This window comes from Maniola hyperantus, chromosome 20 (genome assembly GCF_902806685.2).
Source record: "Maniola hyperantus chromosome 20, iAphHyp1.2, whole genome shotgun sequence".
Classification (NCBI taxonomy): Eukaryota; Metazoa; Arthropoda; class Insecta; order Lepidoptera; family Nymphalidae; genus Maniola; species Maniola hyperantus.
This window is the reverse complement of record NC_048555.1, coordinates 13,362,319-13,388,456: the sequence shown is the minus strand read 5'-3', so window position 1 is coordinate 13,388,456 and position 26,138 is coordinate 13,362,319. Positions and strand designations below refer to the sequence as shown.

Sequence of the window (26,138 nt, the reverse complement as noted above, 5' to 3'; positions counted from 1 at the left end):
TTATTCCGGCGCTTCTTCCACCTGAGTGCTTCAAGCAAAAGAAGCTACGCGCTTAAACCACATGAGTATATCTACTCGCTGACGCTGTCTGTCTGTCCATGCCTTAGACGTTATGATACTAAATAGTGATGGATACAATAAAACGGAGGGCGATTCGACACACTGGTCCCCGGGTACAGTATACCGTTCTAACATCATACTTTACGAGGCGAAATCTCATTCCATCTCGAATATCGATGAAATATATTGGATTTTATGAACTGTTGTGATGTTATCCTCTACCGCACGTTTATTGATGATGCTGACAGAATTAGGAATGTTGATATTCCACAGTGGTTCAGTTCAATATATGTACCTACTTAGTACCTTTCAAAATACAATTGTAGAGTTTTGTTGTTTTCTACTGTTTTTCTTCATTTCTGAAAAAATTGTGATGGCTAATAAAATCTTTATGACATGTTTTTTTTTTAAATTGAAGATGTTACAATGGGCTTAAATCTAGCCTTGTATAATTACTGTACATTGTACAATTCCCGTATTCAGTCGGGACACAGTCGGGCTGATCCTTTGCGCAAAAAATGAGCCAGCCCTTCAGTAGCCACAGGAAAATGTCACGTAAGAATTTTTAGCAATAACATTATACAGATAAGACTCTCGATAAGAGCGGCACACCTACTTACTCCTTACCGGGTTCAGCTTTTTCACCTGACGCCGATTATAAATGCAACGTGTGTCCGGTTTGGTGTGTTGGTTTTTCCTTCAATCACGTCCCAATGGAGCAACGGTACTACGTGATTTTTTACATGGGTAGGTGTCTATAGTTAAAAACCTGGAGTGAGGTAGGCTACTTTTTATCCCGGAAAATCAAAGAGTTCAAATGATATTTTTTTAAACCTAAATCCACGCAGACGAAATTGCGGGCATCATCTAGTACAGTAGGCGGCCAAAAGTGATGAACATCGATCTTTACAAAGAGACAGCAAATTTGTAGAGCACTATCTCGGTCGTTGAAACCGACAAAGCTTTATATGGGTATGAGTGACAGAGACAACGCTCTACAAAGATGAAATGTCATTCTAAAAGCCGATGTTCATCAGTTTCGGGCACGTACTGTAGAATGTAGTGTAATAGAGTTTCAGATAGTCGCGAGCCTCGCTCATGTATGTGCATTGTGCGCGGAGGAGGTAAGGTCAGCGACGACACCTGCGCCCGCGCCGCCGAGCGCCGACCTTGCCACTTGCCACTTGCCACTTGCCACTTGCCACTTGCCACTTGCCACTTGCCCCACAACCCTAACTGTCTGCCTGTGCGGCTCGCGCGTCATACAAGCACATGGCATTGAACCCAACAACTACTTCGCGGTACCAGCGATGTGCTTGTGCTCAGCTTTTTTCATTTTCTTTTAACTAGTTTTTTTTTTTATTATTACAATAAAACTTAAAGCTAGCCTTATCTAATTACTATATAAATCATGACCGCGTGGAATGGTGCCAAGAATACTGGCTGCATTTCCGCGCTGGACAGCCAGGCTGATCCGTTGCGCAAAAAATGTTTAACTAGTTAAACAAGACTAAGAAAGAAGGATCGCTAAGAATTACTGTTTCATACGGTGAAGGCTATAAGCAAGAAAATAATAGGTGCTATAAGTCCCGCAAATAGCTAATGCGCGTGGCCGCCATTTTAGTGACGTCAGCACTAGACTGAAGTTTCGAGCTGATGGTATATTTTTATTTCGGATGACGTCAAAATGACCTCGTTTCGATGTTAATGAGACATGATTCCAGCGCAATAGCAATTTGCGGGACTTATACTGCTTATCTTACATAATCTATTATATTTATCTGTAACCTCTGTTTTCTCTGTTTTACTTACCGCTCGGTTGACTATAGTCTACTACAAAACTAACACTCGTACATCGTACTTTTCTACAACAACGTCGACAAATCGTACTTTTGCCATGAAATTTGACACAAAAAGTTAAAATTGTGCGTGAGAAGTAAAATTTTACGCGTTATAGCTCTCGTAATTTTTACCCTAATTTCAATTAGTAGAGTTTTGTGACCACGGACGAGAGAAATAAGAATGTGACATTTAAACCACTAGAATTTTTAGCTTCAAGTGAACGCTAATCATTTGGTATAGATGAAAACTTACGAAAATGAGTCGTGGGTTCATCTTCATACAATTTTGCAGTTTTCTTTTCCTCTTTTTTCGTTAGAGCAAATTATTTTTAAATTCCAGACTTATTTTCTGGGTTTAGCAAAAAGGACAAACATACGTAGGATTTTTGATAAGTAATATACCTAATTAACAATTAACAAGAGATATGAATAGAAATGTGATTAAATTAAGATCAATATTTGAGAATACATTTTAGAGCATAGACCGTACTGGGACAGGGCGCTTTGAATGATAGAATAGAATAGAATAGAATGTTTTTTTTATTCATGTAAACTTTTTAAAAGTGCTTATGAATAGTCAGGTAGTTTTAATTTACCACTGGTTCGGAATGCCGTTCCTACCGAGAAGAACCAGCAAGAAACTCGGCAGTTGCTCTTTTTAAATGTAATCCTATAATATTGGTATCGTATTATGATCTGTGTTTGGTTAATCGTGACCAGGTTGGTCGTAAGACTGGAGTAAGTAATTGATAATGGTAATCAACGAATCCTTATCAATTTATCACTTCGTAAAAACTTTGGCAATTAGGGTGAATTATTAAAACACTTAGCAATAAACCAACAAACAAACACACTTTCGCATTTATTGTAGGTATGGATAGTGATGCAATTAAAAACAATAGGTTTTTTCAACAATAGGTATTTTTAATTTCTATTTTAGTTACAAATAACTTAACGGACGACGACGTGTTAGATTGTCTACTTAACAATACTTAATTAGTGTCGTTCAATTAAAGTCTTACAAATAATGGTAATGTTTGTTTACATGAAAAATGTGATCTTAGAATTCCAACGAGCAAGGGTTTTGGTTTGAAATCCTAGTGGCAACTCTAAGTATTTAGTAACCAACACTTTAATGCTAAAATATGGCTAACAGTGATATTTACAACATTAAGTATTACATTTATGTATAAGTCCCGCAAATTGCTAATGCGTGTGGCCGCCATTTTAGTGACGTCAGCACTAGACTGAAGTTTCGAGCTGATGGTATATTTTTACTTAAATATACGTCAAATGACGTCATTTCGACGTTAATGAGACATGGTTCCAGCGCAATAGCAATTTGCGGCACTTATACTCTACATGACATACGCCAATATACTTGTCTTACAAAGTTACTGCAATAAAAAAATCTGACTAACAAAGAAACCTACATAATCTCTAAAAAAATGTTATTGTCTGACACATGAACAAGACATTGATTAAGAACTCCTTAAAGAAGTTAGCTTTGAAATGTAGCCTAAATCCAATATGATTTTAATCTCTAACGTTTAGAAAGATTCAAAGAAAATATAGACTGTGATGAATTCTGGCTGATAGTTCGTGAGATATAACAGCAGGGGGAAAACTTCCTTGAATTAAAGCAGCACTATCAGACCGATATATATTTTGTACGCTATTTATACATTTAATCCATACTAATCCAAAATATTCTATATAAAGTGTATCTGTCAGTCTCTTACTTTCTCGGGTCCATACGCTTAACCGATTTTGACGAAATTACCTAAAGAGATAGTTCTCCCCCGGGCGGCCACATAGTCTACTTACCCATGTTAGGCTGTGAGCAATAAGGCCGCCTTTGCATACAATTATTTTTTAGTTTTAGTTTCTTTGTTTTTGTCATGTTATGTACCTAATATTTTTATATGCAATAAAGTATTTCTATCTATCTAAATCCTAATAATATAATATTATAGTCCGTACAAAATGACTTCTCACCCGCCATTTTAACTCTATGGGTCAACTGTCATGTTAAAAGTACGGTTCACCTTTAAAATAAGGACTAAAATCCTTTTGTCATGAAATTTGACACATAAAGTTAAAATGGCGCGTGAGAAGTCATTTTTTACGCATAACAAACGCAAATGTCATTAGTTCTATTTTGCTATATATATCTCACTGGTCTTATATACTATAGTTACTTACATATTTGTTAGTTTGTATTGTAACGGCTTAGCACGTTACAGTAATGAGGTGTCGGGAAGGGCAATGGTAATGCCATCTTATTGTCATTACATGGCGTACCTTATCTAAGTTATACGTGCATTATCTATTCCTAATGTAAATTCGTCATTACGGTTTATCAACCGACTTCAGTTAAAGTTATCGAGTCTTTTCTGGTAAGAAAATCTGTGGCACTAGACACTTCCTTTATGATTTCAAGATAGGCTTACACTTTATGGTAACCATGCTTAGAGGAAAACAATAATGTGAACTTACTTGGAGCTTGCCTTCAAAGATGCGTATTCACTCTTGCTTTGAAGGTACTCAGATTATATACGTGTAACGTTGCAGGTAACACGGAACACAATATCGAATTCAATTTTCGGAAAGTATTACAACTCATATTAATTAACCGGAGGTACTGTCTTTACTTCTTCTTCTTCTTCTTCTCTTAATATATGGCTTTTTCCAGTGCCATGTCAGCACAATGCACTTTGCCAGTCTCAATAAGTAGCTTGAAGGAGACCTGTCTTTACTTGTATAGGTAATTAGAACGCTAGCAAACCCTTAGCGCTATTATTACACTACCTAAACACAATCCAATACCAATAACTATTTAATCAATGTATAGCGCGCAATACTCGGGATCAATGTCTGATTGACCGCTGCATCTAACTACGCAACGTTCGTTGACCTCTAGCGTCAGTCAGATGTTTTATTTGCAATACATTGCAAACTTTTAAATCATACATTTTTTAAATCGCTTTTTATGGTAGGTATGGCATCAGTAATCATCAGTGGCCCTACCGCGATTGTTTGACAGCTACAATGTCACGATCGCAATCATCTCTGATTGGTTAATGCTCGCTCACTATTGGCTACAATGCATTGTTGCAACAAGAATCGCACAAATTCAGCCAATCAGAACAATTGAAATTGTAATAATGATTGATGCAGGTTTTAGACAATCGCCCTACCGTTCTATCACCTGTCTTCATTTCTGCGAGCGTTCTACGTACAGCCTGTATAGCTTCTAAGTTCCCTTCAAGCTCTCCTTAGCTGGGTCGTAGTTGATGACGGATCTCTTGCCGATGACCTCCGCTTCTTGGATGGTGTCCGGCAGCTGCGTGCGCGCAGTCTCGGGCATGAAGAGCGTGAGGGCGCCGGACAGCAGGGACGTGAGGCCGAAGATAACTGCGGGGAGGCCAGTCCAATATGTCATCTGGAAACATACATTACTAAAATGAATACAGATCGCCATAACAGTCTGCCGACCGACGATGTTGCGCAGTGCGAGGTCGCCATTCTAGCACCTTGGGAGTTGGGACCCCAATGTCTATCGAGCTTTCGAACTATGTGCCCTGCCCATTGCCACAGCTTCACAACCTGTTGAGTTTGATTCTCCTACAGATCTACTCATTTCTGTTCTGAGAAACTCCAAGCATAGCTCTCTCCATCGCCCGCTGAGTGATTCTGAGCTTTCTTCTTTTTGACCCATAGTTAGCGACCATGTCTCGGATCCATATGTCATCACTGGCAACACGCACTGTTCGAAGATTTTGGTCTTCAAGCACTGAGGAATTCTGGGCGAGAAGGCACCTCGAATTAAAATATAGGTTAAGAATAATAAGACCTTCGAGAGCAATGGAACAAAAAGATGAAGTATACTCACCAGCAGCGGAGTCTGCGGCGCCAGCAAGGAGCCGACGCGGCCGAAAGATGAGCAGATGGAGTGCATGGAGTTGCGCGTGTAGGTGGGGAACAGCTCCGACGTGTACATGTACACTATGTTGTACGAGAACGTGGCCAGCATCTCGAACATCATGAACAGCGCCAGGCCGAGCCACGCGTACCCTGGGGAGAGAAACACTATCATTTATGAATAAGACGTGATCCTTTCCAGTCGGGGGCACGTACCTGTAACTTTTCGGAGGTACGTGCGTTTTAAGCGATTTAAATATACCTTAACGGTGAAGAAAAACATCGCGAGGAAACCTGTATACCTGAGTGTTTTCCACAATGTTATCAAAGGTGTGTCAAGTCTAGCCAGCGTAGTGGGCTAGGGCCTTCTTGAGTCCTTTTCATTCTGAGAAGCAATTTCCTTTTATGGCAGACAAATACCATAAAAACTTGGTTTTACAAGAGCGAGATTGAAATCAAGCTTCAGGCGTTAATGCGTAGGGAAGACTCACGGGTAATCTCGCTTTAATTGCAGCTGGCAAAAAGTGAATGAAGACGAATGCCCACTGCAATGTAAACTTTGCTTTGCAGACGTACAAGCTGTTCGCTTTATTTGCTCAGTATCATACGAGTACTTGTTGACACATAGGTAGGAAGCTGCAACTTTGTAACGTTGTGTGGAATATTACAACACAGATTGTTACTGTGAAAATTCTGTCATCTATTTTTCACACGATTTGAAACCTAAAGGACTCTGATAAGGAAGATCAAGTTGCAACTTAGGAAATCAAGTTACAACTCTGTAAATTTTTATGGAATACTAGATGATGCCCGTGACTTCGTCCGCGTGAATGTAGGTTTATGAAAAATCCCGTGGGAACTTTTTAATTTTCTGGGATAACAAGTAGTCCTTCCCCGGGATGTATGCTAACTCTGTACCAAATTTCATCAAAATCTGTTGAACTGTTGGGCCGTGAGAAGCTAGCATACAGATAGACAGACAGACACACTTTCGCATTTACAGTATTAGTATGGATGATGTTAGAACACAGAATGTTTCTGACGCGATAGGACGCTACTTTGTAACTGAAAACACTATAATAGGCTATCACCACTTAGTCCTTAGATACCTAGTCTGGTTATTCTAAATTAATACTAATATTTTGCAAGATTTTTTTTAATGCGAAATGCCACTTTAATAATTAATTACATGAAGTTCGTTATTTACTACTTTTCATAAGAATGTAATCTAGCTTGCGCTATTCCACAATTTAGTGAGGACCTCTGATGTCGCTACAACGTCAAGTTTGTGCTGTAAGAGTAGGTAACACAATAGTGTAGTGTTCCTTTAACCGTTCCGCTATTGAGCTCATAGATATACACACATTATTGATATTATAAATCTACCTATGAATTTACTAATACTGACCTTTTGGTAAAAAAGGCTGCGATATGCAGAAAATTCCTCCGACGATAAAAGACCCGATCAAGGGCAACTTCCTGTTATACTTGGCCAACGCCAACCAGTAGAAGATGTTGGCCGGGATGTCCATCATGATCAGCAGCGCGAAGTTGATGTACTTGTTGCCGCTGATCAGCACGGAGCTGATCATCATCCCGAAGTTGATGAGCGTGATGGTGAACCACCACACCATGCACACGAGGAACCGCTGCAGCATTATCCTGGACTTGAAGGTCTTGATGAGCAGCTTCCTGTCCGTCACGCTGCTGGATACATCCTCGTCGTAATAATCGAGTTTGTTTATTAACTTTCTATCGATTATCACATTGTTCCTCTTCGCTATCTTCTCTATCAGCTTTACGGCTTGCTTCTTCTTCCCCTTGCTGAACAGCCAGCGGATGCTCTCGTCGAGGAAGAAGGAGTAGGTTAGGATGATGAGCGTGGGGGCGTAGATGACTCTGAGGAAGTCGCGCCAGTAGGGCACCCCCCACGCTATGAAGGGCATGATGATTTGACCGACTGTGTAGCAATTCAGAAGGATCATTTGGTAGAGCACTGCACGTTTCTTTTCGACAATTTCAATACCTGCAAATAAAAGTTGTATCTCATGACAATATTACGCAATATGAAGAAAGTAGTAGTACGTACAAAAAGGGCACAAATTAAACGTTTCAGACGGTCTTCCAATCTCTCCTAAATTACTGAATTGTGACTCTTTAAGCGAATTTACAAGAATCTAATGAAACATTATAAATTTAAAATTACAGATATCCTCTTATAAAGATGCCCAAAAATTGTGTTTGAAAAACCGATAGCCATTGGGGTCCCAAAATTCTAAAATAGTACAACCTCGCACTGGATAGTGCAGCATTGTGGTCTGTCCAGTGTCCCCCCCCATTAGGTGGACGGACCACATCAAACGAGTTAAAAGGAGTCGATGTATTCAGGAGGCGCAAGTCCCTCCAAGAGACCTATGTCCAGTAGTGGACGTCTATCGGTTGGTAATGGTGCTGACGTACTTAACATGAACATAGGTGACAGAGCATCCCCGATGGCCGCTTCTAATCCCTCCAGCGCGAGGTAAACCCAGAAGGAAGTGGCAAAGCTTTTAGTGAGGCCGAGCACTGCGCCCATCGTGCCGGCGAACACCGCGGCGGTTTTGCGGCCGAACCTGAAAATAACCAGATGTAAAATACGATCCAACTTCCAATATAAGGGCTTATTCCACCTTCCAAAATAAGACGTCCTAAGTCGTATAGTTACATCTAACTTGCCAACTTTACCTCTCAATAATACTTTGTCCAAAAAGCAATTTACAAGAAAGTTCGCTATGTCATTTTTTAAACCATTTGTCCGATTTTGATGGCGGGCCAAGTAATCCAGACTTTTAGCCAACAGTCGAAGTAAGCAGAGGTCCTTCTTCAAAGGACACTTCGACTAACCACGTGAGTACAGCCGGTATCAGCTTTTAGATTAGATATCACTCACGATAGTTTAAACGCTAATGGTACGATTACACCTAACGAGTACAGTGGCGAGTCAGTGTCCTCGGCCGAGTACTCGGTTGGTATAAACACTTTAACGAGTGCAATTTCACCACAATATCTCAGCCACAGCACTGTCTCGGCCGAGTGACATTTTACTGTCTCGCTTCACTACTCGGTAGGTGTAATCGTGCCATTAAACATACTTCCTATTAGCTGATGCTCGCCCGGATGTAGATTTTTAAAAAACCCCTGGGAACTTGGATTTTCCGGAACAAAAAGTAGCGTATGTCACTCTTTATCCATCCATGCAAAAAAATCATCAATCCGTTGCTCTGTTGTGACGTGATTAAAGGACAAACCAATAAACCAACATATAAACACACTTTCGAGTTTATAATATACATAGCAGCGGTATAGGTAAGTACTTGATGATGGGTGGTGTTTTTTGTGTTGCTTCGGATTGACTATGCTGCGTAGGCCCTACTGGCCGCTACAGCGTCACCGGGGGGGTTGGCGAGCGCGAAGCTCCGCCTGGGGGTAAGCCCTAGGGCTCGAAGAAGTAATTCGAGATGTCGGGGGGCAACGTCCTCCTAAGGGCGCCTCCTGTGAGGCTCGGACCACGGCTCAGGATGACGTTGGGATGGGTGGAGTTGTTGGACTACTGGTTAGTCCGTACGCCCCCGAGGCCGTGGCGTCAGTCCACGTCCGGGTGACGTTAGAAATCGGGGACCTCGTCTACGCCGGCGAAGACGCTGTGATAAGGTTGAATTGTGTAGCCCTACGAGATAGGGTGCATTGTCGGTCATGATTTGATCGTCGGGGTCGTTAAGGACGTGCTTAGGGCGTCTTTTGTGATTTGAAAGCAAAGTAAATAGCTAAACAATACCTGTCAGAGATCTGTCCCTGGACGAGCAGGCCGACCATGCTGCCGAAGCTGTGTACGGTGCCCACCAGAGGCGGCTTCCATTCCTCGCACGCCAAGCTAAACAATACCTGTCAGAGATCTGTCCCTGGACGAGCAGGCCGACCATGCTGCCGAAGCTGTGTACGGTGCCCACCAGAGGCGGCTTCCATTCCTCGCACGCCAAGCTAAACAATACCTGTCAGAGATCTGTCCCTGGACGAGCAGGCCGACCATGCTGCCGAAGCTGTGTACGGTGCCCACCAGAGGCGGCTTCCATTCCTCGCACGCCAAGCTAAACAATACCTGTCAGAGATCTGTCCCTGGACGAGCAGGCCGACCATGCTGCCGAAGCTGTGTACGGTGCCCACCAGAGGCGGCTTCCATTCCTCGCACGCCAAGCTAAACAATACCTGTCAGAGATCTGTCCCTGGACGAGCAGGCCGACCATGCTGCCGAAGCTGTGTACGGTGCCCACCAGAGGCGGCTTCCATTCCTCGCACGCCAAGCTAAACAATACCTGTCAGAGATCTGTCCCTGGACGAGCAGGCCGACCATGCTGCCGAAGCTGTGTACGGTGCCCACCAGAGGCGGCTTCCATTCCTCGCACGCCAAGCTAAACAATACCTGTCAGAGATCTGTCCCTGGACGAGCAGGCCGACCATGCTGCCGAAGCTGTGTACGGTGCCCACCAGAGGCGGCTTCCATTCCTCGCACGCCAAGCTAAACAATACCTGTCAGAGATCTGTCCCTGGACGAGCAGGCCGACCATGCTGCCGAAGCTGTGTACGGTGCCCACCAGAGGCGGCTTCCATTCCTCGCACGCCAAGCTAAACAATACCTGTCAGAGATCTGTCCCTGGACGAGCAGGCCGACCATGCTGCCGAAGCTGTGTACGGTGCCCACCAGAGGCGGCTTCCATTCCTCGCACGCCAAGCCAAACTGCAATCAAAACGGACAAGGGTACCAAATACAACATCAAAATATATGTATTTACAGAATACTGTTATAATTATATATTTTATGTTAGAATTATATACGATACGAATCTTCTTTCTCAAAAAAAAAAAAATTTTTGCAAAAAAAAAACCGACTTCAATACACAAACACTAAAAATATATATTATTGTAGTATATGTAAGGTAGATATGAAATAAATAAACCAGTTAGCAATCGACCGCTGTGTTATTATCACGTACATTACATTGGCGCCGAGTCGGGATTAGAAGTTAAAAATAAACACGCGTGCAATAATTAATATTTGAGAATGCCTTTCGGAAAAATTGAGCCGTTTGATCTGTTTTCTGGGAAGTGGTCGTTATATGTGCGGCGAGTGGAACAGTTCATATTTCTTAATGAAATAAAAATTACACACAAAGTCGCCACGTTGGTAACGTTAGTTGGTGAACGCACGTATAATTTGATGTGTGATCTATGTGCACCAAATAAACCGGAGGATAAAACCTTTGAAGAATTGGTAAAAATAGTGAAAAATCATTTAGAACCTCAACGTTCCGTATACGTGGAGCGGGAAGTGTTTCGACAGCGAAAACAAAAGCCGGGGGAATCCATATTGGAATTTTTGCAACAGTTAAAGCATTTGGCAACGGAATGCAAATTTGGGCAAAATCTGGAAGAAAATCTATGTGAACAGCTCCTGACTGGTTTACGGAGTACAGACATTAAAGCTAGATTGCTGGTCGAGACTAATCTAACATACAAGAGGGCGGTGGAGCTAGCTCTAGGATTAGAAGCTGCGGAGAAGCATGTGGACAGAGTGAGCGGCCGCAATAGTTCGGGCGGTGCATATTCTGGGGACTTCGGCAGCAACATAGGAAATACATAGGTAATTTATCTTAGCTTATTACTTACATCCTACTAATTAATTATTATGTATATCCGCTTCTCCTTCCCCTAATAAACTTCGAAAAAATTTAATGGTATCGTACGCCGTGGTACTACGTATTTGCTCCACCTCTAGCCACTTACTATACGGCCGACGGAACGGAGCGGCCAATCAGCTGCGCGTCGAGAACGCTCGGAGACGCGGAGAAGAACTACAGCCAACTAGATAAAGAAGCACTGGCGATAATGTATGGGGTACAAAAACATCACCAATACCTCTTTGGTAGGAAATTTATTTTAAAAACGGACCATAAACCTCTGGTGTATATTTTTGGGCCAAAAAGCGGCATTCCACAAACGGCAGCAAGTCGACTACAACGTTGGGCGGCTAAATTGGCAGCGTACCATTTTGACATCAATTACGTGAAATCAAAATGCAACGGCAATGCGGACGCATTATCCCGCTTACCATTAGAAGGTGAGAAACATGACAGACCACTCAAATCAGAGAAACATTATTTATTCTATGTGAATGAAACGTTACCGGTGAGTTATAAAGAGATTGCAGCAGAAATAAAAAAGGATAATTTATTAAGTCGAATTTATGGCTATATTATGTTTGGATGGCCAGAAAAGTGTAAAGAGGATGAACAGGCATTTTTTGTAAGGCGCGCAGAGCTGTATATTGATCATGGGTGTATTTTATACAAATACAGATTAATAATTCCCCAAAATTTACAGGAACGGGTTTTATTTGAAATTCATTCGGGACATTTAGGAATTGTAAAAATGAAGTCTATTGCCAGAAATTACGTGTATTGGCCTTCTATAGATAAGGATATCGAGGCGGTGGGACAGAAGTGTGAAGCATGCCGAAATGTACGAGACGCCCCTCCTAAAACCACTTTACATCCATGGGAATTTCCGACGGGACCTTGGAAGCGACTACATGCTGATTTTGCTCAAGTCCATGGGAAATATTATATAATCGTAGTCGATGCGTATAGTAAGTGGCTAGAGGTGGAGCAAATACGTAGTACCACGGCGTACGATACCATTAAATTTTTTCGAAGTTTATTAGGGGAAGGAGAAGCGGATATACATAATAATTAATTAGTAGGATGTAAGTAATAAGCTAAGATAAATTACCTATGTATTTCCTATGTTAAAATCAAGCAACAAGACTTTTTATAGGAAAGAGATGTGTAGTATATGTAAGGTAGATATGAAATAAATAAACCAGTTAGCAATCGACCGCTGTGTTATTATCACGTACATTACAATTATGTATACAAGAGTTCCATAATAATACTTTTTGGTGCCGGTGCCAATTAGCTTTAGCTGCGCGAATCGTCTAGACTTCATATTTTTATGAGACTCCACAATGGCACCTCATTGGCACCGACCCCAAAAAATATTATTATGGAACTATATTAACTCTTGTATACATAATATATTCGGTAATAAATTAAATTATTTTTTAATTTTAGTGTTTATGTATTGAGGTCGGTTTTTTTTTGCAAAAATGTTTTATTTCACAATTTTTAGTTGCCCCATGGACCATGGTATTAAAATATGCTATGACTGGTTAAAAATCTACTGTTTACTAAGCTATTACACTGATCGCGAACAATTTACTCTTATCCGTTGAGGAGTTCCATTATCTATCTTCGAAGATGTTCATCAGATCTTCACCAAAAAATGGGACCACCTTTGAAGTATACCCTTTCAAACAAAAACAGAATTTCCAAAATCGGTCCAGGCGTCTTCGAGTAATCGGGGAACATACATAAAGAATAAAAAAAATAAAAAATAAAGATTCCGACGAATTGAGAACCTCCTCCTTTTTTGAAGTCGGTTAAAAATGAATCACTGAATGTGTTGCTGATCGCAAATCTCGAGAACAGCTTGTGGCGGTTACCACAATAGAAACTAGATGGCGCTGTTCAATCGATGACGTAGTCCCGAACAAATGTACCGCCGATAGCAATCGCACTAACGGAGTTTTCTGCAATCTAGACTATATATAGAAGTTTCAAGACATAACCGTCGGCCCAGCTGGCGCTACCGAGCACAACCAACCGCTCGGTGGGAGATCTCCCCTTTGGTACGGTCGAGCCTGCACACCGCTCCCGTACAAGCTGAACCAATTTCGCTTTTTTTATAATATTCCTTGAAGTACGAGGATGGTTCTGATGAAGAGAATTTTTTTTAAAAATACTGCCAGATAGGTACCTTCCGTGGGCCGTGTTTCCCGCCAGATGCTTTAAATCACGAAAAAAGAACTTAATCTTACTTAGAGCGTGAGTCTGAAATTTTTATAGTATGACACTTAGGGAACATTTCTAGGTCACAAGAACATAGTGAACTGTAAGTACGTGTTAGAATAAACTAAGGACAGTTATTGGACTGTAAATTAGATTTAAAAATTAATCATAAGTAGAAGTTTAAGCTAGAATAATATTACTTATTAGCCCATAGGCTAGATGGTAGTAGTAATAAAGCTGCCATTTTATAATGGTGCTTTATGGTAGGAAAAAAAAAAAAAAAAAAAACTTAGGGAACAATTTCAATAGTTTTTATAAGCAGCCAGAACAATCGCAGGTCCAGAGTATGAGGTGGCTGATACTAAATCTGCTGCTCGATTGCGGCAGAATGACAGCTACAATGTCAGAATCGCAACCACCTCTGATTGGTTGACGCTTGCTCACTATTGGCTACAATGCATTGTTGCAACAAGAATCGCACAAATTCAGCCAATCACAGCAATTGAGATTGTAATAATGATTGATGCGGGTTTTACGAAATCGACCTACAGGATGTTGGTAGCATATTGTGGCGACAGTATAACGGCGGTGGCGGTGGCGGTGGCGGTGGCGGTGGCTGGTCGCGCAAAAACCATGCAAATGGTCTGACCCGTATCACTATCGAGCGTAACAAATAGCCGCCGGCCCGCAGCTTGGTTGGTTTTGTTGCGATCTGCGCCGGCGCGGCGCGTAGCTCATGCGCCGACATTCACGTTATGTGTCCATTGCTAATCTATTTACTGTAATACGACAAAATAACTTACTAACATATCCAAGTCTAAGTTAGGTTAAAATTCATAATGTTGGTTACTTAGATATCGTAATATTTAGGTACATTTTGAGGTTCCGTACCTCGGGAAAAAATGAACTCTTCGTTATCTGTCTGTCTGTCTATCGTGTCTGTCAAGAAACCTACAGGGTACTTCCCGTTGACCTAGAACCATGAAATTTGGCAGGTAGGTAGTTCTTATAGCACACGTAAGGGGAAAAATCCGAAAATCGTAAATTTGTGGTTACATCACAAAAAAAATATGTTCATGAACAAATAATCAGTATTTACGGTTTCAGAGTAGGATTACTATACCAAGTGGGGTATCATATTACGAAATATGAAAGAGCTTAACCTGTACATTCTATAGATTTTTATTTATTTTTATGTATAGTAATTTTTGATTTATCTTGCAAAATGTTAAGAAAATACGACTGTAGTTCGGACCCCTCGGTGCACGAATCTGAGTCGCACTTAGCCGGTATTTAAAATCTACTAGGTAATTTTTGGAATGCGCTCACCTTTAATGAGAATAAATATTTTTTATAAGTACCTAGTCAATTATCATGGAAAAGATTTCTGTGCATAATTTATCGATAGCTGAAGAATTTCACGTCACGTGATTGTTATAGTTAATTGGATGCAATACCTAACAGTCAAGCGATTAATTTTCTATTGATTATGTTCTAAACAATTCGTGTTCAAAACATATTTAAGGTGACACTTATCGACATCATTTTACGATGACTGTAATTGGACAATATTGCTATTTGAAAAATTTGACGTGTTCAATACAAATATAAATAAATTTATTTCATGTGTAGATCACTAAGACTTATAAGAACCTTTGTGTATTTGTTCAAATAGTATAAGTTATTAGTCATAAGTCTAACTTGTAATGCGCTTTGGCACTAGCTGTAAGCATACAGCATCTATAATAAAATAAAATAAAAATAAAAAAAATATTTTATTACAATTCTATAAGAATTTTATTAAAGAAAATAGGTAGATATATGTTTATTTTATTTTATTTGACCTCAAACATTAATCGTTGAAGTTTAATTACAACGGGCCTGCTGTGTTACGAGAGATGAAGCGCCCGAGAGATCAAGCGCCCGAGAGATGAAGCGCCCGAGAGATGAAGCGCCCGAGAGATCAAGCGCCCGAGAGATGAAGCGCCCGAGAGATCAAGCGCCCGAGAGATCAAGCGCCCGAGAGATGAAGCGCCCGAGAGATCAAGCGCCCGAGAGATGAAGCGCCCGAGAGATGAAGCGCCCGAGAGATCAAGCGCCCGAGAGATCAAGCGCCCGAGAGATGAAGCGCCCGAGAGATGAAGCGCCCGAGAGATCAAGCGCCCGAGAGATGAAGCGCCCGAGAGATGAAGCGCCCGAGAGATCAAGCGCCCGAGAGATGAAGCGCCCGAGAGATGAAGCGCCCGAGAGATGAAGCGCCCGAGAGATGAAGCGCCCGAGAGATGAAGCGCCCGAGAGATGAAGCGCCCGAGAGATCAAGCGCCCGAGAGATGAAGCGCCCGAGAGATGAAGCGCCCGAGAGATCAAGCGCCCGAGAGATCAAGCGCCCGAGAGATGAAGCGCCCGAGAGATGAAGCGCCCGAGAGATGAAGCGCCCGAGAGATCAAGCGCCCGAGAGATGAAGCGCCCGAGAGATCAAGCGCCCGAGAGATGAAGCGCCCGAGAGATCAAGCGCCCGAGAGATGAAGTGCCCGAGAGATCAAGCGCCCGAGAGATGAAGCGCCCGAAAGATCAAGCGCCCGAGAGATGAAGCGCCCGAGAGATGAAGCGCCCGAGAGATGAAGCGCCCGAGAGATGAAGCGCCCGAGAGATGAAGCGCCCGAGAGATGAAGCGCCCGAGAGATGAAGCGCCCGAGAGATCAAGCGCCCGAGAGATGAAGCGCCCGAGAGATGAAGCGCCCGAGAGATCAAGCGCCCGAGAGATCAAGCGCCCGAGAGATGAAGCGCCCGAGAGATGAAGCGCCCGAGAGATGAAGCGCCCGAGAGATCAAGCGCCCGAGAGATGAAGCGCCCGAGAGATCAAGCGCCCGAGAGATGAAGCGCCCGAGAGATCAAGCGCCCGAGAGATGAAGTGCCCGAGAGATCAAGCGCCCGAGAGATGAAGCGCCCGAAAGATCAAGCGCCCGAGAGATGAAGCGCCCGAGAGATGAAGCGCCCGAGAGATCAAGCGCCCGAGAGATGAAGCGCCCGAAAGATCAAGCGCCCGAGAGATGAAGCGCCCGAGAGATGAAGCGCCCGAGAGATCAAGCGCCCGAGAGATGAAGCGCCCGAGAGATCAAGCGCCCGAGAGATGAAGCGCCCGAGAGATGAAGCGCCCGAGAGATCAAGCGCCCGAGAGATGAAGCGCCCGAGAGATCAAGCGCCCGAGAGATGAAGCGCCCGAGAGATGAAGCGCCCGAGAGATGAAGCGCCCGAGAGATCAAGCGCCCGAGAGATGAAGCGCCCGAGAGATGAAGCGCCCGAGAGATGAAGCGCCCGAGAGATCAAGCGCCCGAGAGATGAGATCGCGGTCCCGTCGTGCTCACGCCCGCCGCCTGCGACGCGTGCAATTGGGTTGAAATATCAACAAATAAAAACATCAAATTGATCGTGATATGTACCCGTTATCTACATTAAAATATGTCGTTAAATCACGAAATAAGCTTAAAATCATTAAAAGACTACTATGTTTTAAATCTTAACCTTGTTAACTTTTACTTAATAGGTATAATACTAAATTAACCGTGATAGGTTAAGACGTCCATCTCCTATTCGAGAGGTTGGAGGTTCGACTCCGGGCACGCATTTCTTGTTCGGAGTTATGTGCGTTTTAAGCAATTAAATATAACTTGCAATAACACTGCGTGCTACTGTTTGTTGACCCCAATCAACTAAATAAAATCGGTGCTGAACAGGTAGGCGTGATGTTTATCACTATCAGTAAGTAGACACCAATTTGTGAAGCCTTTTATTTGATAAAGGCTTATCACAAATGGAACCCGTGCTACTTTATCGCGTACTCGTAGTCAAGGGGTTAACAACGAAGACGTCACGAGATGACCGATAGCCGATTCCTACTTCCTAGTAGGAACTTGCGCGAGAGACCACAGCTCAATAAGTTTTAGATTGAAGTTAAAGCTTTTAGTAAAAAGCTTGAGATTGGAGATGGCGTTCAATCTATTGATTTGTGCGGAATCACGAGACTGTAGAGCGGCCGTGGCGTCTGTTATCCCGCAAATTGCTAATGCGCGCTTAGTGACGTCAGCACTAGACTGAAGTTTCGAGCTGGTGGTATATTTTTATTTCGGCTGACGTCAAAATGACGTCATTTCGATGTTACGAGTAATGTAATGAGACATAGTTCCAGCGCAATAGCAATTTGCGGGACTTATATGTTGCAAATATTTTGTGATCATCACCCAACTGATTCCCCTTTCCCCTCCAACCGAGCGTTAAACTAGGACTGTTAAGTTAGGTCTGTACGACAAAAGTGCAACAGGTGTGGTTTGAACCGCCGACTTTTCGGAATGCAATCCACTTCTTAACCGTTGAGCTATTGAGGCTCTCAAATGGACTCACCTCAGCTACGAAGCTATTGGGTATCTCATAGGTCCACTCCCTGCACTCCCTCAGCACGCTGGTGTTGAAGGATTTGCACTGAGTGCTGAGCGGGGGGTGCTGCTGGCACTGCTTGAAGCCCTCGCCCTCCAGGTCGGACACGGACGCGTTCAGCCACGGCACCATGAAGGGGGACCCCTCGGATTCACATTCCGGGACCTTGCACCTGGGGGAAGAGATGATCCTGACAGACAACACCTTCTGGTGCAGTTGGATAAACATTATCAAAAGTCATTTATCTAAAACTAGCTGGTGCCCGCGACTTCCTCCGCGCAGATTTTGGTTGTTAAAAATCCTGTGGGAACTATTTGGTTTTCCGGGATATAAAGTCGCCTGTCACTCTCCGCCTTTAGTTATTACCCATGCAAAAAATCACGTTGGTCCGTTGCAACGTGAAGACCAAACGAATAAACCAACAAACAAACACACTTTTGCATTTATGATATGGGTAGTTATCACAGATGAGAAAACAAGAGGAGAGAATTTCCGTTATATGTGGTAGTGATGTAAAGCAACTTATGGGGAATCGATAATATATTCGTCATTGGATATCAAAAGATGAAGTAAATTATTAAAACTAAAACGTTGTGTCCCCATTAGAGTCAATGTCGAGAATGTTCGGTATCACGACCAATTTTATAGCGAGTTTTTTAATGAACTAAAAGAATAAAACAGTGACAGTATTTTATTGATCTTTATAAAAATAGAATTAAACCTCCACAATGGTTGGTATATTTAAATAACTAATACTAATAATTTAATGACAAATGCAAATCTTCCAAATATGTACGATAAACATTTTGAGCACGTCAATGACACGTTATTATAATATTATTGAAACAGGGGAAAATTACGGAATTTTTATAGATCTAATATTATAAATTATTTTTAGCCGACTATGTAACCACAAATTCACGGTTTTTAGATTTTTTCCTTTACTAAGACATACCTACCTGCCAATAATTTTCATGATTCAGGTTAACGGGAAGTACCTTATAGGTATATAACCCGGTGCATGCGAGCTCGGGTGACGTACGAGTGCGGGGCGTTGCCCCACCCCGCCTCATACCCCGATTGCGATCTCGAACTGTCATGTTAAAAAATACCAATCGATCCGAAAACAATTTTTAGGTAGATTTCAGCGTTTATAAAATGAATTTTATTTTGAACTTTATCTTGTTTACAATATCATTGGTACTTACAAGGGCAATAATTCATGGAATTTTTATAGAGGTAATAAAATAAACTAGGGGAGACAAAAGGTGATCGCACCTGTAGTTGACATCCTCCACCGCGAACACGTAGTTGACGTTGTACATGGAGTTGGTGGCGTACACCAGCGCCAACATGCTCATGGTGATCAGCTGGTGCTTGCCGAAGGCGCCCAGCTTGTGCAGCACAGCATCCAGCTGCACTGGCTCTTCGTAGCCGTCCAGAGGCATAGCTTCTGGGTTCTTTTTAGTTGCCATTGTGTAAATTGCTGTTTAGAAATTGTCCTTATCATCTGTTTTAGTGGTTGTTGTGTATCTGAAAGTTCGGAATAGGTTAGTTTATGCCCGGTTGCTGAACTTGCCAGTTATGTTCTCATTAGCTATTGATTCAATAAAGCTCTGTATAGTTTAAACGTCGTTTTTAACTGTCCATGCGTTTCTGAATACAACAATAACTATGAAACCGATAAACGGTTCATTATTCTGTCGCTAAATGGGTCTGTTACAAGAAACGAGTTTGAACTGCATATTATTCTTTTATTTCGCCATCAACACTAGTTTTATTAATAATAGTATTTTTTTCTATGCTAAATAAGTGCCTAAACACTGTTTTTTCAAAGTAACGAACAATTTACTATTAAAATACTTTTTAATCTAAAAATACGCAAACCATGAACTACCCACTGACAGATGAAACGTCAAATAACTTTATGGAACCGATAAACGGCGCACATTGGCCAGTTAAGTTAAACGGAGTTTATCTTGCATTGCGTTGTTCAGAAACGCACTGTCTCGAGTTACCGGACCAATAGCGCTATTGAATAGATAATTCGTCGTTGAAAGTACTCAGAAACCGGGCATTAGAAATGGGAGTCTAGTCACAGAATATAGATATTATAATGCAATAGTTTAGATCATGTACTACATTACATGGTAGGTTTCAATACGTAACAAGACTGTTTTGTATATGGCTTGCGATTTTGAAATGTTAAAGTGTGTCTGTCTGTCGGTCTGTTAGCTTTGCAAGGCCCATCAGTTTAACCGATTTTGATGATACTTTGCATATCGGAGACGTACGTAGGCTACTTTATTCCGCAAAGACAACGAGTTCCCACGGGATTTTTAAAAACCGAAATCCACGCAGACGAAGTCACATTCGTCATCTAATCAGAAATATAATATTGTAAGTATTAAAATAAATTCAACCAAATATTATTTAAAGATTCAAAATTATTACTAGAAAAAGAAATGGCCAAGCGCATGTCAATTAACGCATGTTGCATGTTGCCATGTTAGTTGCTATAAACTATATCGGTTATTATTTCTTAACTTTTTTCCGAAAACTGTTTAAGAAACAGGATATTAATATAATGCAGGAAAACAAAACTTTTCTTTTCAACTCACGCTTTTCAAGTAAAAAGTTAAGCCTAGTGGTCAAAAGGTAAGACGCAGGTTCGAATCCTGCTGGTTCCGCAAGTTTTGATATGTACTTCAATTATTTAGAAATCACGTTTTTCAGTTCAGGAGGTTCCCTGAATTATGTTTATTGAGCTGTTTGTTTAATTGTAGTACTAAATTTTAATTTTACGTCACATAGACAAACGGACAGACGGGCAGACGGACTCGACGTAACTATAAAGGTTCTCGTTTTAATTACGGAACCCTAAAAAAACTTGTTCTATTAAAATAAGGTTCAGAATTTAACGGAGTTTAATTAATTTATGAGGTGACTTTAAGGACAATTTCTGCATTTCACGCACACACTAACCACACTGGGCAATATTGTATCTATATCTTCTATACTATAAAATAAAAGTGAATCCCTGAATGTGTTGCTGAACGCACATCTCGAGAACAGCTGAACCGATTTCGCTAATTCTTTTTTTATAATATTCCTTGAAGTACGATAAGAAGATTGTTCTTACGGGGAGAAAAATTTAAAAAATTGCTTGAAAAAGAATCGACTGTTATGCGGTACGAAGTCGCCGGCCGCTAGTTTTTAAATCAAAACATTAGGTATGTTATTAACAGGCATCACAGTTTATGGCATTCGATAGACCGTGTCAAATTTCCACGTTACACGATTTTGTAAATAAACACAAAAGTTGTCTCTGAATATACAAAACCACTTAGCCACACGTTTAAGAATAATCTAAAAATAAATACATACGGGATTGTTGGAGATGGTCGCGGACAGGATGGACCCATTGGGAGGAAGGTCACTAATTTGTAACTACTCCGAATTTAGGGCATCCAGCGTCGCAGGAGACAGACGCAGAGGTCTGCGACTCGAACACGTCCACGCGGCGGGGTTAGCTCTTCACTAATAACATTATTATCGGAATTCTGTATTCTGCATTCTTTCTACAGAATACGTCAGGAGCAAGTCGACGGACAGACCGACAGGCTCTGGCGCACTGATTCGTGCACAAAGCAGTTCCGAGTCCTTCATGCTTAGATAACGTGCTCGAACCGCTTTATCAATGGTCTAGAGACTAGAGACTAGGTTAAACTCAGTGCGCAGTGGCGTGCAGGCCATAGAGACATATAGGCACTGCTTACCCTACCATTTGGGATCTACAAAATCATATTATGAAAGCCTTTAAAAAAAATTAAAAAAAAACATTTTTTTATATCTAATTGGTATTATCATAATTAGTATAGAATTATTAAAAAAACTATAACATAATTAGTATAAAATAATTATGTAAATATTGGGTAAGTACACTTCTTCAAAAACTCGCCGCCCGGCCGATCGGGATCACGCAGTCGACATCGGACGAAAAGCTGCGTCTCGAAATGCTTACGGTTTAGTATAATTACACAAGACAACGTCTTTGTGTGTCTCACATTTCTCCTAGAAATCTGTCAATGTGTGCGTCAAATTGCGGACCTAATAAGCAGAGCTTCTGTCCAATCACAAGAGAGAAATTTATATCAGACCTGTTTTGAAAACCGCGCGCGATTTAAATTCGTATCTGTTGCAATCAAAATAAGATTATGATTCTGTACTTTTTCAATTTTTTTTTTTTTTTTTTTTTTTTTTTAATATTAATTTATTGATATTATTTTCCGTAAACTTAAGTACGTTTTAGATTCTAAAAAAATAACATTATGATAAAATTTGAAATTTGTTTATTTTGTATAGTTAGCGCCATTAGTTCCTGCACTTACCATCAGGTGAGACCGCAGACAACGACTAGCTTGTATCAGAATAAAACACCAGCCAAGTGCGAGTCCGACTCGCGTACCGAGGGTTCTGTACTCGGGTAATTTTTTTGACGTTTTGCACGATTTAAATCAAAAACTATTATGCATAAAAATAAATAAAAATCCGTTTTAGCATATATCGGTAAAGCCCTTTCATATTATGGCACTCCACTTGGTATAGTTCTCTTATTTTGAAAAATGAAAATAGTAATTTATGAACACATTTTAATTTTTTTTTATGCTGTAACCAGAAACTCACGGTTTTCGGATTTTTTCCTTTACTTACGCTATATGACTACTAGTTTAATTTAATTTAATTTATTTATTTTGTAGAGACAAACAGTTACAATGAGAAATATAGATAGTATAAATATAAAAACACTTAAACCAAAGCAGTCTCCAATGAGAGTTTACTACCTAACTATAAGTTTTCTTGACAGACACGACAGACGGACAACGAAGTGATTCTATAAGGGTTCCTTATTTCCTTTTGAGGTAAGGAACTCTAAAAAAACTACACATTGAGCTTGATTGGTTAGTATTCAATTGAGATCCAAACTACGTGTGTGTGGAGCGCACTACGAATGAGCCCCTTAACGTTAGCGTCTAACATGTTAATTTTTAAATACTTATCATTTGTTTTGCATAACAAGTAAGAACCAGAATTCATATAAATAATAAAGCGTTCATTTAACTTAGCATTCCGTAATAAAACAAGGAACCCATATAGTTATGTCCAGTCTGTATGTCTGTCCGTCGCCGGTCTGTGTGTCACAGGGATTTTAAAAATAAACAATAAGAGCTGTAAAGCTGATTTAGGACACAAACCTATTACCGATACAAAGATGCATATATACATATAATACTTATTATTTTTGATAAAATAAATTTTTCAAGTTTCCTACTTCCTGAACATGAAAAGCGTAAGTTGAAAAAAAATGTGGCAAGTAGCATGGCTCGGGAGTAGGGTACACTACCCTATGCGTGCTCTGTTTCTGACACGCACTTATCTAGTTTTTATTACCTACTAGAGGATGCCCGCGACTTCGTCCGCGTAGATTTGGGTTTTTTTTATTAAATCCCGTGGGAACTCTTTGATTTTGCGGGATAAAAAGAAGTCTATGTCCTTTCCCGGGATGTAAGCTAACTCTGTACCAAATTTCATCAAAATCAGTTAAACTGTTGGCCGTGAAAAGCTAGCAGACAGACACACTTTTGCATTTATAATATTAGTAAAGATAGTAAGAATTGAATTTTGTAAAAAAATTACTAATAATTTATTTGGAAATAAGACTTTTTGCTGTTTAATTTATTGTAAAAGTACTAGACATTAAACGTCACTGTGCTATCAGTCAATGTAAATATGTATATTCCAAGATAATAAGTAATCTGGTTTCCTTATGATGCGTTACCGGAAAGCGCGTAATATATTGTCGTTTTATATCTACTTTAATCATAACAGCTTATTTCAAGCTATTAGCTTCATTTTATATATACGTCTCACTTTATCATCAAGCTGTTCATCTCATTTACAATCAGTATTGAATAATATTACTTACCTATCACCACGGAGAAACTTGTAGAGTCAAACTAACTGACATAGCCTGAAGACTGACTGACTGACTGCTGTAGCGGCGACCAGCTGACGTCTGACATGGAACTGATGGCCGCTGTGTCCAGGTGGCAGGTAATATGTTCTGGAGTGGACACAGTGTGCCGATAAGCGCAGTGTGGTGACCTTCAGCCCGCTGGACCCATGACCTTACGAAGGTGGCAGGAAACGGGAAGACGAGGCGCGGCAGAGTGCGCATACAGGATGATCTACGAATGGAGATCATTTCCAAGTTCTCGTCTTATAAACCGTTGGGCTTATTAATGGCGACGATTATCGAGCCTAATTCCCTTGTTATAGGAATTCCGTAAACCACGGTCATTTGGCTATTTGCATTTTGCATTTGCCGCTTTGATTTCAGTGGCTTCCTGCTACTTGCTTCAAGTGCCCATCGATCAAGGGTTTCCCAACGCTATAAAAATTACCAGTTTATTTAAAAAAGCGCTAATATTGTATATATGTGAAAGTTTGGATGTGTGTCACTCTTTGTACACGCGACAATGGCTGAATCGATTCCACTAAAATTTGAAATTAGCTTATACCCTGAATTAACACCTGATTACACTTTATCGCAAAAAATCGAAATTTTTACGTGATTTTTGAAAATCTTTTTTTTTTTTTTAAATATACCTATATAGCGAGCAAATAAGCAGGCGGGTCACCTGATGTTAAGTGATTACCGCCGCCCATGATCATTTGCAGCACCAGAGGAGCCGCCGATGCGTTGCCGGCCTTTTAGGAATTTGTCGGTCCGCCCCTTGAATAACCCCATGTTATAATCTAGTGGGAACACCGCCGATGGGAGTTGGTTCCACAGTTTGCACGTGCGTGGAAAGAAGGAAGAATTCCTAACTTAATATAAAATTAAGTAAATCACAAACGTTTTCATAAAATAAAATCACATTAGGTGTCGTGCACGTGGAACAAGCTTAGCTTGGATGTGATAATTTGTGAAGTGTAGGGCTTGGGGGGAGGGGGGGAGGCTGAGGGAGGGGGGAGGAATGGCGGCGACGGTTACTGACGGACAGCTTTATCTATATTGCGGAGTAATGCATTAGCTAGTTTTTGTGACTAATCGTTTGACTACAACATTTGTACCATCTCTTCGATTGTGACACCAGCTTCCAAATCATTCTGCCATCACACCTACCACATGGGGCGGGTAATTCTGCCATCACACCTACCACATGGGGCGGGTAATTCTGCCATCACACCTACCACATGGGGCGGGTAATTCTGCCATCACACCTACCACATGGGGCGGGTAATTCTGCCATCACACCTACCACATGGGGCGGGTAATTCTGCCATCACACCTACCACATGGGGCGGGTAATTCTGCCATCACACCTACCACATGGGGCGGGTAATTCTGCCATCACACCTACCACATGGGGCGGGTAATTCTGCCATCACACCTACCACATGGGGCGGGTAATTCTGCCATCACACCTACCACCATGACACCATCACACTTACCACATGAGGCGGGTCTTGCTTTCAGATGCGTTCCGTAGTTTCGACGTGAAGCGCGCACGGACATGCAGACGGACAACAATTTAAAAAACCTCCAATTGAAGTTTTCAATATCAGTACCCTTATTATAAATGCGAAAGTGTTTTTGTTTGTTGGTTTATTATTTTATTGGTTTGTCCTTCAATCATGTCGCAATGGTGCAACGGACTTACGTGATTTTTTGCATGGGTATAAAGACCCGGAGAGTGACATAGGGTACTTTTTATCCCGGAAAATCAAAGAGTTCCCGCAGGATTTTTAAAAAGCTAATTCCACGCGGACGAAGTCGCGGGCGTCAGCTAGTTTTATATATTTTGTTATTTTAAATGTCAAACTTTGTTTATTTGTTTGTTGGTTTGTCCTTCAATCACGTCACAACGAAGCAACG

At 41.3% G+C, this 26,138-nt stretch overlaps 1 protein-coding gene across 1 annotated transcript; it reads right to left on the bottom strand.

Moving 5' to 3' along the window:
• Positions 1-2,814: 2,814 nt before the first annotated feature.
• LOC117991700 (solute carrier family 22 member 1-like) lies at positions 2,815-21,913 on the bottom strand. The gene is made up of 8 exons (XM_069505195.1): positions 21,584-21,913; positions 19,475-19,729; positions 18,164-18,368; positions 10,496-10,596; positions 8,286-8,437; positions 7,234-7,851; positions 5,797-5,978; positions 2,815-5,346 (listed from the first exon to the last, which is right to left on the bottom strand). The coding sequence occupies exons 2-8, from the start codon at positions 19,669-19,671 to the stop codon at positions 5,158-5,160; spliced, it is 1,644 nt and encodes a 547-aa protein (XP_069361296.1). The 5' UTR covers positions 19,672-19,729; positions 21,584-21,913; the 3' UTR covers positions 2,815-5,157.
• Between the last annotated feature and the right edge of the window lie 4,225 nt (positions 21,914-26,138).

Bases quoted from the DNA above. Each gene is read 5' to 3' on its own strand.
- LOC117991700 (XM_069505195.1), bottom strand. From the start codon at position 19,671: ATGGCAACTAAAAAGAACCCAGAAGCTATGCCTCTGGACGGCTACGAA. The intron at 18,369-19,474 runs GTGCGATCACCT...CTCTTCCCCCAG, and splicing joins GTGGAGGATGTCAACTACAG to GTGCAAGGTCCCGGAATGTG. The intron at 7,852-8,285 runs GTACGTCAGCAC...TTTTATTTGCAG, and splicing joins GTCACCTATGTTCATGTTAA to GTATTGAAATTGTCGAAAAG.